Source organism: Tachypleus tridentatus, chromosome 2 (assembly GCF_004210375.1).
Source record: "Tachypleus tridentatus isolate NWPU-2018 chromosome 2, ASM421037v1, whole genome shotgun sequence".
Classification (NCBI taxonomy): domain Eukaryota; kingdom Metazoa; phylum Arthropoda; class Merostomata; order Xiphosura; family Limulidae; genus Tachypleus; species Tachypleus tridentatus.
This window is the reverse complement of record NC_134826.1, coordinates 109431659-109450243: the sequence shown is the minus strand read 5'-3', so window position 1 is coordinate 109450243 and position 18585 is coordinate 109431659. Positions and strand designations below refer to the sequence as shown.

General features: G+C 31.3%; 1 protein-coding gene across 7 annotated transcripts in view; it reads right to left on the bottom strand.

Annotated features, from left to right (window-relative positions):
• Window positions 1-4067: 4067 nt before the first annotated feature.
• LOC143244819 (L-gulonolactone oxidase-like) overlaps window positions 4068-18585 on the bottom strand; it is a 64925-nt gene continuing 50407 nt past the window's right edge. For 3 of the 7 annotated variants that reach the window (XM_076490182.1, XM_076490188.1, XM_076490185.1), the window contains 4 exons: window positions 16819-16968; window positions 14706-14870; window positions 12210-12300; window positions 7856-12012 (listed from right to left, as the gene is read on the bottom strand). In XM_076490182.1, the coding sequence (XP_076346297.1) occupies window positions 11881-12012; window positions 12210-12300; window positions 14706-14870; window positions 16819-16968 (538 nt within the window). In that variant the 3' untranslated portion in view covers window positions 7856-11880. Of the gene's footprint in view, window positions 4340-7855; window positions 12013-12209; window positions 12301-14705; window positions 14871-16818; window positions 16969-18585 lie in introns of those variants that run through there. The other 4 variants (XM_076490187.1, XM_076490184.1, XM_076490183.1 and 1 more) reach the window with 3 other exon arrangements.

The window sequence follows — 18585 nt, the reverse complement described above, 5'->3', positions numbered from 1 at the left end:
TAATAAAACAGGTTTTATTTTCACGAACAAATCTCCATTAAAATTACTTTGTTAAAAAAAGTGTAATCTTTACTAAAGATCTGTCAAATTTTGGTAAGTTACACATACTGCATTAGAAGTTGTAAATACTTAATGTGTGAAAAAGTGTATATGAAGTTTTGTATATTATACCTAGCCCATTGCAAAAGAATTAATGTGGTCCTCCATTTCTTTACCTCTGTTTGAACCTCTTTCCTGATGTTTAGTTCTCTTCACTCTTTAGGCATATTTCCGTCTCTTTTTGGCTGGTGAGTTTCATCACTATTACTTCTTTGCCATTGACATTACATGCACAATTTGCCACTACACCTTTTTTTCTTATTTGGATTGTTTCTTTACAAAGTATCTGTCACCTGTTACACTTTCCTTTCTGTTTATTTCCCTTCTCCCTGTTTCTCACCTCTACTCTTATCCTGAGCCGGATAGTCTTCTATGTCCTGTGTGTGCTCTTCATTGTTATATTGCCCACAAGATTTCCTTCTGTGGTTTCCATTCCCATCTCTCTACACCACAGCAAGCTTTGTCATCCAAAGTTATCTCCTCCTGTCACTAGTTGGGTTCATCGTTTGATCCATTTGGTTTATCCCTCTTTGTCGCTCTTCCCACTGTACTTTGTTCTGTGTAAACCTCTAATCAGATCTGTTATTTCACCTTATTTCTTGCTTCTTGTTCTCATCAGTCTTTATAGGAGATACTACAGTCAGACATATGGACTAACCCTAGACAATCATTTTCCATTAATTACTTCACATTGAAGTTTTGACCATACCCTCTCTTCTTAACACAATATGATGCAATTTTATTTACCCACTTTTCTTATTGTGGTATTGAATTACTATATCTTTTTCTAGTCAGGATTACTTTCCTGCTGCATTTGCTTCCACTAGGATGTATTCTTTTCATTTTCCATGCTGACTTTTTACACACTACACAAATGGGTAAAGAGTATACCTTGGTCAGATGTGGTGTGGTTTTCCTTTTCAGGTCTTCAACTCTGACTCTCGAAGTATTCTTTGGGAGGAGGGGACATTTGTTCTCCTCTGGACCTGGTCCCTCCTTGTGATCAATCTGGCTTTCTAGAAAATACACACACACACTGATACCTGTAACAGTTCTTGGCCACACTCTTGATTCTGAGCTACTTTAATAAGAAGCTGTTCACTGTTGAGATATGTTTTAAAATGAATCTGTTCAAACCTTTGACAGTTCGCTCTTATTATTTGATTCAAAACAATAAAATAAATCTGTCAATAATAATCTTCTGGTGAATTTGAGTACTAATGTTTTTCCATTCTTTCTTTCAAACAAGCTCGAACTGTCTTATGACGTGAGAAATTTGAATTATTAACTGAATTTATCTTTGTTGTTTGTTTGTTTTTTTCTTATTACAATTTGTTCACACAAAATTTTTATCATTCTGCATGCTTTGGAGTCTTTTTACAGTCATATTTGTTAGAAACTGACCTCGGCAGCAAATATGTCCTTTTTGTTCTGTAAATCGATACTTAAAAGTATCTACATGATGTAACAAACATTCACCCATTAACAACTAAAAAAGAAGTTAAACTGGTCTATATGAGATTGAACTCCTGTTATTATTGTATTAATATCACTATCTAATAATGATAACCAACGAAGTTTCACAAATCTGGTATAGATTATTTTGGGATTTTTCCATTTGTCTTAATTTGTTGTGTCGCATTTTACAAAATCTGTTGTGGGTCGCTCTCGTTGAAAGTAGGGAAGGTCTGTGCAATTTATTGTTAATAAGGTTCTTAAAGTTTTGATTGATTGGAATTAATGACAATGCTACACAATGGACTATCTGTGCTCTACCCACCATGGTGACGAAATTCAGTTTCTAGCATTGTGAGCCCGCAGAGATACCATTGCTCAACTGAGGGACTTCGAGTTTTTCTCAAGCATATCAGGAAGTAAAAAGAGAAGTTTAAAACCAAAGAGAATTACCTTGTGATTGTTACTGAATCTCGCCTTGGGTAATGAGAACGTTGAAAATATCTGTTCGAAAAGACTGTAGAAAGATTAGCATATGTTTTTACACGGACTTGATAGGTGAGTAAGTAAAATGCAGTCGATAATTATTCTTGAATTAGTGTTTTTTCCACAAGGCGTGAGAAGAAAAGTAGGATAAAATATAATAATGAATAAACTGATGTGTCTAAATGAAAACTTTTCTAATATATTTTGCGCAACGTTCCTTTTATTATCTTTGTTAAAGTTTATCTTGTCGCATCTTGCACAGCGGTAAATCTGCAGACTTACAATGCCAGAAACCGGGTTTCAATACCCATGATGAGCAGAACACAGATAGCCCACTGTATAGCTTCGTGCTTAACCTCAAAACAACACTTATTCGTATAAGTTATGGTTATCACTTGCATATGCCCAGGTTATGGAATATGCTTATTAGTGTCACTTGGCCAAGGTGTAGGGTAAGTTTACCATTGACTTATTCATGATACAAATTATGTATAATGTTGAAGCTTGTTTAAGTTACAAAATGGTTCTATTGATTAGACGTATCTGCAATTATTGAAATAATTTATTCATAATTCACTTTTAGAGAATTACACGTACTTGTTCTGTTAATTGTTTTACTGCATCTGCGCAATTATAGTCACACTTTTCACCAAAGAAAGGACATGATCTCTCAGTTTTTCTTTTAAACTGGGAATTTTATCATTATATTTCAATATTTAAGGTACGTAACATACGCTAAGTTACAGCTACACTGAGACAGTGAAAACATAAATGCTTACTTAAACAAGAGTCACAAGGTGCATTCTTGAAGAACATTTTGCAAACATACCAGAAAAACCTCGGAAGCCACACTCATGTTCCTGTGGGTAGCGTATAAGACAGGAGAATTACCAATTTGTGTATGTATTGTATATACTAAAAGATATGCACGTTTTAGACATTACTACATTTTCTTATAGCCGTTTTGTTGTTGGTGACACTTTCATGTACAATTTGTGTGTTTGTCACACTTTTCACCAAAGAAAGGACATGATCTCTCAGTTTTTCCTTTAAACTGGGAATTTTATCATTATATTTCAATATTTAAGGTACGTAACATACGCTAAGTTACAGCTACACTGAGACAGTGAAAACATAAATGCTTACTTAAACAAGAGTCACAAGGTGCATTCTTGAAGAACATTTTGCAAACATACCAGAAAAACCTCGGAAGCCACACTCATAAGACAGGAGAATTACCAATTTGTGTATGTATTGTATATACTAAAAGATATGCACGTAGACATTACTACATTTTCAGCCGTTTTGTTGTTGGTGACACTTTCATGTACAATTTGTGTGTTTGTCACACTCACCAAAGAAAGGACATGATCTCTCAGTTTTTCTTTTAAACTGGGAAGTTACAGCTACACTGAGACAGTGAAAATATAAATGCTTACTTAAACAAGAGTCACAAGGTGCATTCTTGAAGAACATTTTGCAAACATACCAGAAAAACCTCGGAAGCCACACTCATGTTCCTGTGGGTAGCGTATAAGACAGGAGAATTACCAATTTGTGTATGTATTGTACATACTAAAAGATATGCACGTTTTAGACATTACTACATTTTCTTATAGCCGTTTTGTTGTTGGTGACACTTTCATGTACAATTTGTGTGTTTGACACGTGACTGGTATTTCGAACATATTCATTTCCTTGATTGCCTTTGTGCTGACATTTGTCTGGTACAGAATATAGATCGTTCCTTAGTAAAAGAGAGCATCTGTGGACAAGCCTTTGGTACAACAGATTCTTTGTTTCCAAAGTAGAGGGTGATATTTTACTAGTAAAGATAATACCTGTTTACTTGATAAAGTCAAGCTTCTACTGAAGTCAGTTTTGATACGTAGACATTGTAATAAATACTCATTATTTGAAATACAATGCGTGGATAAACTATTTTTTAAATATTTTTGAGGATTTGTTTGTTCTTTGAATTTTGGCAAAGATACAGCAGCTGTCTCTAACTTAGGAGCTTAAGAGTAAAGGGAAGGTAGCTAGTCATCATCGCCAACCCCCAACAGATACAGCAGCTGTCTCTAACTTAGGAGCTTAAGAGTAAAGGGAAGGTAGCTAGTCATCATCGCCAACCCCCAACTCTTATGCCACTCTTTTTACTATCGAATATTGGGATTAACCGAAACATTATCACACTCCCACTGCTGAAAGGGCTAGCATGTTTGATGGAATGGGGATTTGAGCCCACGACCTTCATATTATGAGTCGAGTGCCCTAACCATCTACCCTTGACGGGACCCTGTATAAAAAAAGAAACATTTGCGTGATTATGAACGTGCTTGTTTTTTCCATATTTAAAACATGAAATATAATAAATGTTTTCAAGAAGCAGATCATCCACGCATTTCCCCTACTTATAGGTCGTGCTTTTATGCAGTAAAAATAACATGATGTACCAAAATATATAAAAAAAATACAAAATAAGCAATGAAAATACATAAAAAATAAAATTCTTGTATTATTATCTTCATTCTGTAAACACTATTAATTATTTCAAACAATTAAAAATATGGTCATAATAAGAAAGCCGATTATAATCAATATTTTTAACACATGCGAGTAATATGTCCATAAATGCACATACTTTAAAAAGCATTTGATAAATAATAAAATTTATAGTCGACTAAGAACATAATATAGGATTGATATCTAAAAGTGAGTGCGAGTGTTTTTTTTTTTTTTTTTTTATTGTAACTAAACTCATACAGTATTGAAAGTACTTATAGAAACAGCGAGGAAAAAAGGATTTAAAATGCAAATATTACTGGATTAGAGTGATGAGTGTCTAGTATAAAATATAATTGTTGTCGAGAAAATGAAAGTTAACTGCTCCAGTGTACAGATACGAGTTGACGGTTTCCATACACCTTGATTTATTGTTATCCAATGAATTAAAATAAACTTTAGGAACAACATGAGCCCTGTTGGACCATCTCAGCTAAACTCAAACTATTAAAAAATTAAAACCACCCCTTGTCATTTACATATTTACTAATTCTTTTTATGAAATCAATCACATTTGCTAGCTGCACAATATCTGATGGCAATCCATTCCATAGGCCAAACCACCATATTTGAAAAATAAAATTATCTTAGCTGAAGACAGCTTTTACCTTGCTCAAATATACAATTGTGTCCCCTACTTCTATAATTGTCGCTATTAAGTATAAAAGATGTTGATGTATTTTTGGATGGCTCAAGAGACTGATCTTTCATAACAATAAGGTTATCCCATCCAAATTATACTTATATTTGAAATTATGATGCCCCACCTACAATACCTTGCATTTGTCATAATTAAAACCCATCTGCCACTTCTTTTCCCAACCCATATAATGATCTAGATCCTTTTGTAAGACAGGAGCAGCCTCTTCACTGCCAGCTACACCCAAGACTTTGATATCATCAGCAAATTTAATTTTTGACAGTTCCTTCACATTTGTCATTAATGTATATAAAAAAAAGAAATGATCCTAAATTGATTCCTGAGGATCCAAGGAGTGACGAGCGTGTGGAAATCAAAATTTTGGTTCGTCAAGGATACACTATATGTAATATCTTGGTAAGATTCCATGTGCAGTGGGAGATGTTTGCAAGACTCTGAAGTTTGAATCTTTGCACAAAATAACACAACAGTTAGCAAAATTAACCATTCCTTAATTCAAAGTGCTAGATTAGAAGGAGAATACTAATTAACACTAGCTGCCATCAACATTTGGGCTACTATGGTCAGACCAAATTGTCACTCTTATAACACCCACAGCCCATAACAGCAGATCGCAATTTGTTTTGTAGTAACATGATGCCAACCATAACTCCACAGGGTTGCACTCAGCAAAAGAGGGCATGCGAAGTAGCACTGTTAATGTTTGTGGTGGTCGAGGTATGAAACCGAAGCTCTCCAGAAATGACTAAGTACCTCAAAGTATGTTATTTATGATACTGGTGGTGGTTGAGTACAGCTCTTACCAATTACCTTGCCGTAAAAATAGATGTGAATGTTACCTCGAGAATAGTAAGATACAAATTACCACAAAATGGTCTCAATAAACTATGTAGCTGCTCAAATACTGTCTCTGAGAAACAGTAACTAAACCCAAAGGTTGAAATGAGAATTGGGCTATAAATAATAAGATGAGTAATGCTGGTTTTCAACAGATGTATCAAGTTAGAATTATTAAATAACAATCAATGATAATTTGTTCAGTCTCAGAAAACTGTCATAGTCAGCATGCAACAATGAATCCCAGCCTGCATTCCAACTGAGGGCCAATTAGTTTCGACCCCAAAATATCACTTATCCAAACTTAACTTTTTAAAAGTATGTTTAAGTTACATTCTAAACAATATACTTCACTAGCTAAATGCAAATATGCAGTTTGTTCAGATGGAGCTCCAGTCATACTGGGACGAAACTCTAGTTTTGGTGTGCTGGTGAAAGCCAATGCACCACACATCATTGAAATGCACTGTGTTCTGCACAGGCATGTGTTAGCAATAAAACCTTGCCTTCAAAACTGGCAGAAGTATTAAAAATTGTAGTGGAATGTGTGAACTTTGTGCAAAACAGTGCCCTGAAGCACCGCAACTTCAAAGAGCTGTGTAATGAAATGGGCTCTTAATTCGAGGTACTTCTGTACCATTCTAACGTTCGGTGGTTATCCTGGGAAAAGGTGCTGTATCGTGTTTTTGCCATGTGTGTGGAATTAGCCGTTTTTGCGAGAGCACCAACACTGTCATGCAGATTGCTTTGAAAAATCCAAGTTCATTTTCATTTTGGCGTACATGGCTGATATATTGAATGCTCTCAATCAACAGATGCAGGGCAGTGGAGTCAACATCATTGAAGCGGGAGAAAACCTGAAGGCTTTTCAAAAAAAGCTACCATTATGGAAACGACAAACAGAGAATGATAACTTCACAAACTTTCCCCTGCTGGATGACTGTGTAAGTAAAATCGAAGATGTGTCTGAAATCGGAGACATTTCTGTACACGGGGAACTGAAACAAGCAGTTGCCATGCACTTAGATGAGCTAGCAAAGTCTCTCAATGGATACTTCCCCACAAGAGAGTCATATCCAGCATGAGTGAGACAGCCATTCACGTTTAGTGTTGTGACAGCAGATGTCAATGATGAATACCTCGACAGAATCATTGAACTTTAGCAGAGCCAGGTTTAACAGCAACCTTTCAGAACAACAACTCTCTCAACGTTTTGGTGTCACCAAATTGTAGCGTACCCCCTTATTGCTATGAAAGCCCTTGAGATACTCATACCGTTTGTTACAATGTATCTTTGCGAGCAATCCTTTTGAGGATGATAGACATAAAAATGAAGAGAAGGAATAGACTTTATTGAGAAAATGGTATGCAAGTGGCTTCTTGCCAAGGTGTATCTGTTTTGTTCTTTGAACAGTGATATTGTGTGCAACTGATGCATGGTTCGTTTTGTGCACTAATAAAATATCTACTTGTGTTTTGAATTTGAGAAAAATCATATTTTATTTTTCTAATTACAAAGGGTTCAGTGAATGCAAGTATGAAACTTCCAACAAGGTTAAGAACCACTGAACGAGAAGATGGTTGTTTCTGTGAATATACTTGACCATTTATTTTGTTTGAAGTAGCCTTGCCTTACATATTGTCCTTGTCTTCATGCTCTTTCAATTAAATCTCAGTATCTATGTACAACTATTTATATACACAGATATACTAGTAATAATTTTTTATAATATGAAATTACATGAAATAATGCAAAGATCCTAAAGTATTTATTACTACCTAGATTTTTAAAACAATGTAAGAAATGGCTATACAGAACATAAAAAATTAAAACTTTTTAAAAAAAGATATTACAAAATTCAATCAGAAAGAAAAGGGATACAACTGAAACATTTACTCATTTTCAAATAAAAAGCAGTTTCAAAATAATACCTATCTATAGTTTAAAAAATCTACAGAAATAAACATTGTTCATCTATGGAATATCGTCAGATGGAGTACAACTCTGTTTAAACACTGCTTTCAAAAACATGACAATATGAGGTGAAACTAGGTTTATCAAGTAGTCATCTATAATTAAGTTGTTGTTTTTAAATGCGTCCCTCTCAGACAAAATAAAAAAACAAAAAATGGTGACTGAAAAATCAATTCCAATACTTTTATACTTTTTGTTCCAAAATAAAACATATGAGTGCATGCACAACATAAAAGTAAAAATAACATTTGACAACTGGTAGTATCATTCATTATTAATACAACTATGAAAAAACTAACTACATTCAGATTTCACCAAAATATGTTGCATTAATTAAATAAGGAATTAAATATACATTTTAAATGAAAATTGGATTTGATATTTTACTTATAAGACAGCTATTGATTGTTGGTTTCATTAGATTTTCTTTATAATACAAATATTTTCGTACTAAATTTTGTGAGTTTCACAAAGTTTTCATCACATAAACATATTAAAACAAATTATAATTTGTAATAATTAGATATAATATATATTTAAATATATATATAATTTGAAACACTTTTTCTACAGTACTCCTAGGGTGTTATAAAAACTAAAATATGAGAGATAATAAAATAGGGTTGGTAAACTTGACTCATTTTTATTACTGACAAACTTTCATATTACCAAGACAAATAATGGTTAACAGAAGTTTCCTTTATTGTCCCACTTATTTTAACAATTTTTTCCTACAAAAACTATGAAACATGTAAAAACTTTTCAAAAATATTAAATTATAAAGAAGCAGTTCAGTGATTTTATGTTTGATCTAGAATTATATGTAATAAATAAATACTTTGAGATGATCATGCAACTTCTACAAATGACACACACTTTGACATTAAACAAGTATCCATGATATGCAAGTGGTGTGAACAAGTTACATACTTCATCAGGAATTGTATGAATAAGTTACAAGAGAAATGTGTGTGTAATTGTCTTGATTCTATTATAACCATAAGGCATTACATCAGATAACGTTTACTGCACTTAATAGTATTCCTGCTTCTTGTACTTGTAAATATACCTTTATTCTTCTGTTTAAAAATATTGTTAAATTGATTTCTACCTTAAGCTAAATGATACTTTTTGTTTGAAAGATCAGTTTTTTTTCTACTGAAACATTTTATTAAAACTGAACAAATGAATCTATTTATTTCAATAACTATAAATGCAACAAATGTTCTGGCACAAGTTTATATAAAATAAAACTACTGTTGTTTTTCAAAATTATTGATATTTTAAAAATCCAATATAATTAAAAAAAAAAAAGACCAATTTTGTGCTGAGGAACTGGTTTTACTCACCTACCATATTGACATACTTAGAACAATGTTGTATGGATCTTGAAGAGACAGTTTTAAATATTAAAGTATATACGCATCAGAAAATAATTCAATCAACCATTAATTCAGATAAATCGATCACAACAAGCTACATGTATTGGTGAGAAAACAAAACAACAACACATAGTCTAAACAACAACAACAAAGATGTGGTGGAAATTTAAGTTAGGATGTATTTTATCCCCCAAAGGGGAATGAAATATAACCTGTAGTAGTTAGAAACTTCTGTTTCTCTTCACCCCACTGCAAAGTTTTAGTGTTAAGTGGCACCTAACTGTACTAATTTAAATGGGCATGGGGAAATTAAAGTTTGAAGTTTTCTGTAATAGGTAGTATTACAAGGGACTTGCAGAAGCTGCGAGTTGTGAATGAAGGAGGGTTTGTTAGCTGATCTGGTGCTGATTTTGGTAGAGCAGTTGGATGTTATTTGTTGGTGATGACTGGTGTTGTAAAGCTGTCATAGTGGTAAGATGAGCAGGGAGATGTAGATCCAGCACATCTATTCTTATTTGAACAACTGAATGTCCACTTCAAGTACATTATTCAATTTAATTATATTTTTTTAATCAGATTTATTAATTTAGTATGATACACATATTAATTAATTTTTCTTATTGTAATGCAGTCCTTTCTAGGGCTGGGATCAAAAGATTTTAATATTCTGAAAATCCACTTTCATTGGTAAGGTGCCAAAATATTCTATCCTATCAGTACTCAGAAGATCATGATAGTATGATTAGACATTTGTGGAAAAAATATGTAATTTTGTGTAAAGATCATTCTTAAATGCACACATAAAATAAAAAACTGCCATTGTGTGAAAGTACTGGTGAAATTCAAGTTATAAAAATCTTCATATGAAGTCAAAAATAGCTTATTTTTAGAATATTGGGAAGACAATCAACATTCAGAACTACAAAATATTCTGCCCAAATCATATTTGTTTTTTAACTATAACTTTTCCCACATTTTCTAAACCACAAGAAAGTAAAATTCACAACACTTTAATTATATCATTTTATTAAAAAAATGCTAAATCTGAAAAACGTGAAAAAGTGATTTCTCTATATACTATAAAAAATGTACTGAATTATACTAACAATTCTTCATTGCTAACTGTATTTCTAAAGTCCTTTTTCTGAAATGCAAAGGACAATAATTGACTGTGTTAAAATTCCACTTTTAAAAGACTGGTATTGAATGTTTGTAATGTAATATTGTAATTTTAACGTTTAACCATGCCACTTTTTTTTTTATTCATAGGTACAAGAATAAAATGAATATTTCAGTGCATATAAAAATAACTATATCAGATAGAATATTTAGTCTTCCAAACATTTTGTTTTACCACACCTTTCCCATCTATGCTATTATTACCATTTAGCAGGTTTAGTTTGGAATAAGGTGGGTGAATAATTTCTCATTTGTCAACATTTTATCCAAAGTAACAAAATTAATCCTTAAGACACACACACACACACATATATATATATATAACTATAAAATATTCAAGCCATAAACCAAAACACATTAACATGAATTTTTCTTTTTTAATTTTTAAAATACACTGCACATGTTTTCTAAAAAAAAGGATCCTAGGGTACAAACTACAACATGGGATTATAAAATGTATCCTAGGTTTTGGAGGTGACTGTAGGGGTAAGACCCACATTGCAGTGGGGATTTTGTTTATTCATTTAACTTAATTTAGTTTGAAACAAACAAAAAACTTAGTTATTAATAAAACAAAGAAATCATGACAGGTAATTCTCTATGCAAAGTAGTTTATATGTTAAACTGCAGTTTGTAAGAGTTGTTTGCATTTCATTACTATATAATGGCCAACTGTATCTCTGTTTTATTTTTCCCAGGAAGTTCTGAAAACTGCAATTTAAAGAAACTAGTTTTATTGAAAGTGAACAGAGAATTGAATAACAGATAAGTCATTCACAGAGTATTTTTTATTGAGGAAAAGAAAAATTCACAAATGAGTAAAACTGTTTAAAGTTACTGCTGAATTTAAAATCACCAAAGCCTGAAAATATTCAGGTTTACATACTGCAGTGTATTATGGTAAGTGAAATATTTAACAGGTCAATCAACAGTAAACAAGATATATAAAAAATATGAAAACATCTAGTTCTTAAATCACTCTTCTATTGAAGTTTTCAGACACAAGAATAAAAGTAGTTTTAATTTGCAAGTATTTCAAAATTTAGCTGAGCTTCTGATATTGGCTTGAGTCTGAGCTCTTGGTCTGAAACATTTCACCCATACTATACACACACACATACACGTATAGGTGATTTTCAATAACAGTCCCACAAGTAACAACAGTTTCCCAAAAAAACCATCTATAATGCTACTGATTGTACATTAAAACAGTAACCTAATGTCTAAAATCTCACTAACTATCAATGGTTGAGCATTCTATCCAAATAGGAGTTTATGAACATATCAATGGGATCAATCCGTTGTCGTGCATGGCACCAGGTATCAAAATGTGGATACATCTGTCGGAGCTCTGTTGCTGTCGCACTATGAGCCTGTACAAAAATAGATCACTAACTAATTCTGTTATTACCTTTTATGTCAGTGTAAATGACTACACAGTTATTAAAAAGTGACATAAAAAAATAGAAATATTTTGACTTTTTAATTTAATATACATATGCACATACAGGCATAAAATAGGTAAAACCAGGAACACTTGTCACAATTTTTCTTTATTCCAGAAGCTCACCTTTGCCCAGTGCGGTCTTCCACCTGCAATTCTCATTATTTCTTCATAAGCTGCCCAGTATTGTTGATATGGAATATCTTTGTTGTAAGGCCTATTAAAATAGACAAAAGAGTTTCTTCTATGTATACTATTAGAAAAAAAAATTAAAGCCTTTTTGAACAAAGCACTGAATTTCAATCCCTTACAATATAAGAAACAAACTTTAAATTTCATATAGCTTACTACATTAGAAAGTGTAAATGACATGCAAACATAGTGGTTTATAAAAAAGGTCTGAAACAAATTACTCATAAAGAGTACTATCTTGTCTTTAACATTGTTGAATCTACAATCAATTAAGATAAACTGCAAAACTAAGTGAATAAAAACAGAAAATAATCAAATAACAGGTTAAAAACTATGGAAAGATTACAATAAAGTTAGTAAATTATTTTTGTTAGAAAACAAGAAAACTAGCAAAATGAAAAAAAATCTACTGTTTACCTTAAAACACTTTTCTCAAACAACAAATAAAAGTTCACAAGTAACTTCAGAACACAAAATGATCAAGTGTACAATGAAAAAGTAGCTTTTTACCTAGACTCAGAGTAAAATGCTTCCAGATGTTTACATCTTTTAACTCTCTATATAAAAAATATGAAACTATAACCTGAGCACTTTCAAAGAATAGACCTTTCTCTATTGGAATATATATGTGCATATATATATGAAAAAACAAAACAAAATGCACATTTAAGATTTTTTTTTTTTGTTCAGTAAGATGAGTTTCCATTTCTAATGCAATATTCTTCTAATTTTTTTATGTATTTATTTTATCTTTCATTCCCACCACTTTCCATTTTAACTTGTTTGTCTTTAGAAGTTATGTTGGATTTGGCTTATTCATTGTATACATTACTCTATATAAAATTCTCTGTTTCACACTTTTAAGTTTAAAATTAATAATGCTTAATGAAAACTTGACCAACATATTTGGAAATAAAGGGAAAATTACTGTGTTAGAAATACATGACTCTTTATTCTAAGTTTAATAAAAGAGTATTATTCAGTTTATATAGCATGAATATGAAAGTATTTTTAGAAGTAACAGAAAAAAAAAAAGATGTTATGTAAGACGAAGTTAGATAGCTAGATCTATACTGGGTGACTGAGTTTAGCCATAAATAATGTATAGTTGTGACTATTAAAGTGTAATAATTGCATATTGTATCTTAATGACATAGTAGAGAAGAACTAATGAAACCAACTGGTGTGGACTTTTCACACAAAATTGAATTATTTACAGCTCCAGATACAACTGTGGTAAACAGGATAATATAAATGATGAATGGACTTTTGATGAAAAAGGGAATTATTCAAAGCTATGGATACAACTATGATAATCAACTGTGTAACAAATTTTTTTTTCACCTGCTTTGAATATAATATTTTGAAAAAAACTTATTGTATGCTGTCTGTTTATTGTTGAAATTTGCTGCCAACAGGTCACAAACATTTACTTTAAAGAATCTCAACCCTTTAAAACCTGTCACTGTAAAAACAATAGAATACTAAGATAAGGAAATGATCCAAGAAACCTGAGGTAACAATATTACTGTCATTACAACTAATGAATAATTCAAGAAAGTTTGATCAGGGAGATAAAGGCTGACAGTTTGTACCCTTATAAGAAACATTTAATAACAGACTAGACCTTAATTTTTACAAATTTAACTCAATAATATCTCTTGCAATTAAAAGTAAAATATTTGACCAGAACATAATTCTGTGAAACTTGTGTGAAAAATATCACAATTAAACAACACTAGAAAATATTAGAGCATAATCTGGTATGTTAAACTAGTGTTACTGAACAGAATTCTAAAATAAATTACAAAGTAAATGAATTGACTAGAACTTTACCTGCAAATCTTATATACCAATATCATTAAACAATGCATCAAAACAGTTAATTGACAAAACTTAATTTTTGAATTGTATGTTAGAAGTACACAGCAAAATACTTATTAAACACTGAAAACTGGTGAAGTAGTAGAAACCACTGTCTAAAATTTGTAATGAAAATCACTTTAGCTGCAAGATGTTTGTTTTCTACATTACTCTTCAATTTGTTCAAAAACACACCTCTGGTGTTGAGCCCAAAATGGATAAATTAAGAGTAATGTAGAAAATAAACACCTGCAGCTTACATAATTGTTATTACAAATTTTAAGCTTTCTGTTATACTGTAAAACATATATGCCAATGCTTAGAGGTTGATAAAATTTCATTCAGTAAATACAGTAATGATAAGAGTGCTTTTGTCCTAGGAAAAAGAAGTTAATAACACATTCTTTACTTTCAGACATAAGCATCTCAATCTCATGTCATCTATATTTTCATGCACAGTCTAGTTAAAGAACAATATGGATCAGTTCCATAGTTGAGTACAGGTTAATAAGATCTAATAAAAACAAATAACTAAACAGTGACAAAAGCTTGAAATGTGATACATACTTGTACATTATGATGTTAATATAGGTGGTATCCTGCCCATAAGAAGGGCTAATATATAGGTCATCTTTCTTGACAAACCGTACCTCCACTGGAAAGTGAGCATACACATCAGAAGTCTTATCCAACCACTCCTGTAGTTTCCATAAAACTGAGCCTGTCTGGTCTCTTAATTACCAAAATACAAATACAAACATTTGCTTGAACTCTTGCTATAATTAATAGAACACTTGCACACACAATAAGTATTTTCTAGTACTTTATTACTTTATAATACAAAAGAAAAAAACAATTGCTTCCTGTGAGAATATTTCACCAAAATGATCAATACAATACTTGCATAATTTGGCAATCTTTCATAAAGATTCCTACAACTTTACTTTCTATTTAAAACTGAATATTTTTAAAGTTGGGTGGTAATCTAACTGAATAAAGACCTATTGATTTATCACTTTATCAGACAACAAGACACATATACAATACCTTTTCTTCCAATTAAAGTTAACTAAACAAAGTTTCCTGCATATTCCCTCTTTACTAATACGCAATGATGAAAGGTGATGCATTTTTATTATTTTTTCATGATTTTCCTTTCAATGATCATGCTGTAAAGTATGAACTCTGTCATTCTATCACTAGTCTTTCTAGATGGTGAATGACGTAATTGACAAAATTAATGTGGAATTGTGTAAGTCTCTGAATTTATGTAAGAAACAAATGAGAATTCCTAAACTGTTGAACAAATGACAAGCTTATGGACAAAATTTATTGTTTTTAAACAAACCTGTATTAGAGGAAATTATATCAAAGCAAAAAGTAGACTGTTTGAACTTCAATAATTCCACAAAACAGCCTGACATTTTAAATCTTGGGAAATCAATTTGGTTATTGAACATCATACAAGTTTGACTTTCATAAACTTTACACTTATTATACCTATTTATCTCTAAAATTTCCTCATGTTTTTAAAAACGATTATCCTATAATTAGCCCTATACCTTAGTATATGCTTATTTGAAAGACTGGATAAAAACTAATTTAGTTATTAAAGTCAAACTACATATTACAGTGGAATTAAAAAAAGCACATTTACATGAAATTCCATTTTACTTATTTAAAATGAATTTCACCATTTTTCTATTTTGTACTTTGGAAAGAAACTGAAAAAATACTTTATTACTAAACATGATTTGCTATTTATCTTAACACAAGTATAGAGGATGACATTTGAAAATTCTTCTGCCTTTTGTCTTTTGGTCTGTTGTTGGTCTTTATAGTATTCTGATGGATTGTGGAAAGTGCATTATTATTGATTTGTTTAATCTTGTTTCTGATTGGTGGAGACATTCTGTTACTCATAGGTTACTCAGCTCTAATCCTGAATCTCTCTTTAGTGAAGGTTTTATTATGTAATATGAAAAAGATTCTTTAATTTTTCTTATTTTCCAAAATTTGTCCAAATTGATGATTAGTTTTCTTTTCCATTTATTTTGTGATGTGAGTTCTGCAATGGCTGATTTTTTGTTTTTTTATGAGTCATGTACTGTCTTTATGTTCTTTTATTCTTGTTGTAAATTTTCTTCCCATTTCTCAAATGTAAGTTTTGTTGCAGGAATACAAAATTTCATAAATGACATTTTTGTATTTGTCAATGGTTGGTTTGTTTTTCATCATAATGGATTTTAATACCTAGTAGGACATAATCTGAATTTCTTTAAAAATAATTAATTACTTAAATCAACAGATAACTTCCATGTTCACTAAGAGAAAATACAGCATATTTTTCCATGGCTACAATGACTGATAGTAAGTAAAGATCCTGGAATAAACAGCTGTAGCATTTATTTTTCATGATCACAAATTGTGTCTGTATATGAAAAGAATCAATAAATTACACATTTCATATTCACAAAGTGAAAGGATGTTTAAAGGAAAAGTCTAATAAAATACAGCTGTTGTACATGCAGGCCATGTTGTCATATTTTCTAAATAGCAAGTACCTAATTATTTTATTCATCATTTATTTTACACAGATGCAGGACATATGATAATTGTTTTATACATTTTAAGAACTACGAGTTAAAACTCTAAGTGTTATGTTCCATGAGTAAATTACCTTGGAATTGCCCATTCATTCACATGTTGCTTGAACAGACACTCAAAGTTGAATATTTTATAACTTTCGCCAACCACTTCTTTATTCTCAGTAAACAACAGGTTATAAAATACGTAGTTTATGGTTGGAACCATAGAGGGGAAGAAAGTACTAAAAAGAAAATATATTATATTAAGCAGTACTGCCTAATAACAAACATTCAGAAATAGTTCCATAAACTCTTCAACACAATTTCACAAATCATTTATGCACAGATTATATTAGCACTGTTTACCACAATATATTCATTTCTACAACTTCTTAAGATATTGATCTACTCTACCTGATAAGCTCAATAAAAGTTATATTACTAATCTGTACACATTTCTTGGTAACTACATAGAACTATATTGTTATAATACCAGTTCAACTATACACATACACAGCAGTGTTGAAGAATAATAATAATGAAGAACAGTATCTTTTGTTTCACAACACAATGTATGATATTTCTGGTTCATCAAGAACATTTCAGATATACTAAGAAACCACTAAAAATCACAAACATTAAAAAAAATACCTCAACTATAATTGGCCTTTTAAGCAGTAATGAATACAGTCTCTTACACACTTGAAAAACCAGGAAATAGCAGAAAAAAACTAGTGTGGCTAGTTTTATATAACCTGAAACACATTAACTCTTTCAACACTGCTTTGACCAACCACATGACCTCTTTGAACTTGTTTAACTCTTTTTTTACATTTAATACTTCTAACTTTCAATATAATGTGTACATCTTTGCAAACCTCAGCAGTATTTCATTTAATATTATAAGTCTTTAACATACAAAAAAGTCATATTTTTAGCAAAGTATTTGTAATAAAATAAAATAAAGGTTTGTCCATAAATATATTTAGTATTAAACTTATTTTTCTTAAAATATAGACCAATAAATCAAGAAGTAAAGCAAACAATTATTCCTTCTCACTACGACCTTTGAACTTTGTTGCTGATGAACATAGGATGCTGAGGATTTTAAACTTTGTAAGAAGCAAATATCAAACAAAAATTTTGTTTTATTTATCGAGTTTAATAACCAAAAAATCATAAATAACTATACTGATACTATAGAATTTCACTATAATTTATTGATCTTAGTTACTAAAATGTATTTAGGCTTTAAAAAATATCAAACTTTAAGCAAACTAAAGACCCAACACACAATCTTTGAAATCTCACTTTCAAAGAACAATGAAGTGTTTTCTTACAGCAAAGCCACATTTGGCTATCTGCCAAGTCCACCAAGGGGAATCAAAACCCTGATTTTAGCATAGCAAATCCATAGATTTACCACTGTACCAGCAGGGGATGAAAGAACAAGAGAGCATTTTATAGATTAAAATTACTAAAAAAAAACCCACTAGGGGGAACAATAAAAGGTTTTATCTGGAAAATCTTATCATTTTGCTCACTAGTCAACTACCAACTGGTGAGGAGCCAAGCCTTGAAGAGATGGATGTAGTCTATATATGGAATAAGCACGGCAGAGATAGCACCAGAGCAGAAAGACTTAGCTGCAATATTAGTGAGCACATTCCCACGAATGCCAACATATACTGGTGTCCAAAAAAACTGAATCGAAGTAGATGGTAAAGAGAAATGGGCCAGTCAGTTTTGAATATTAAAGAGAAAAGGTTGAGAAATAACATGAAGTGATTCCAGGGCCAGTAGTGAGCTAAGAGATTTGGTGTATATAGTAGAATCTGTGTGCTGCATAGCTTGTATGT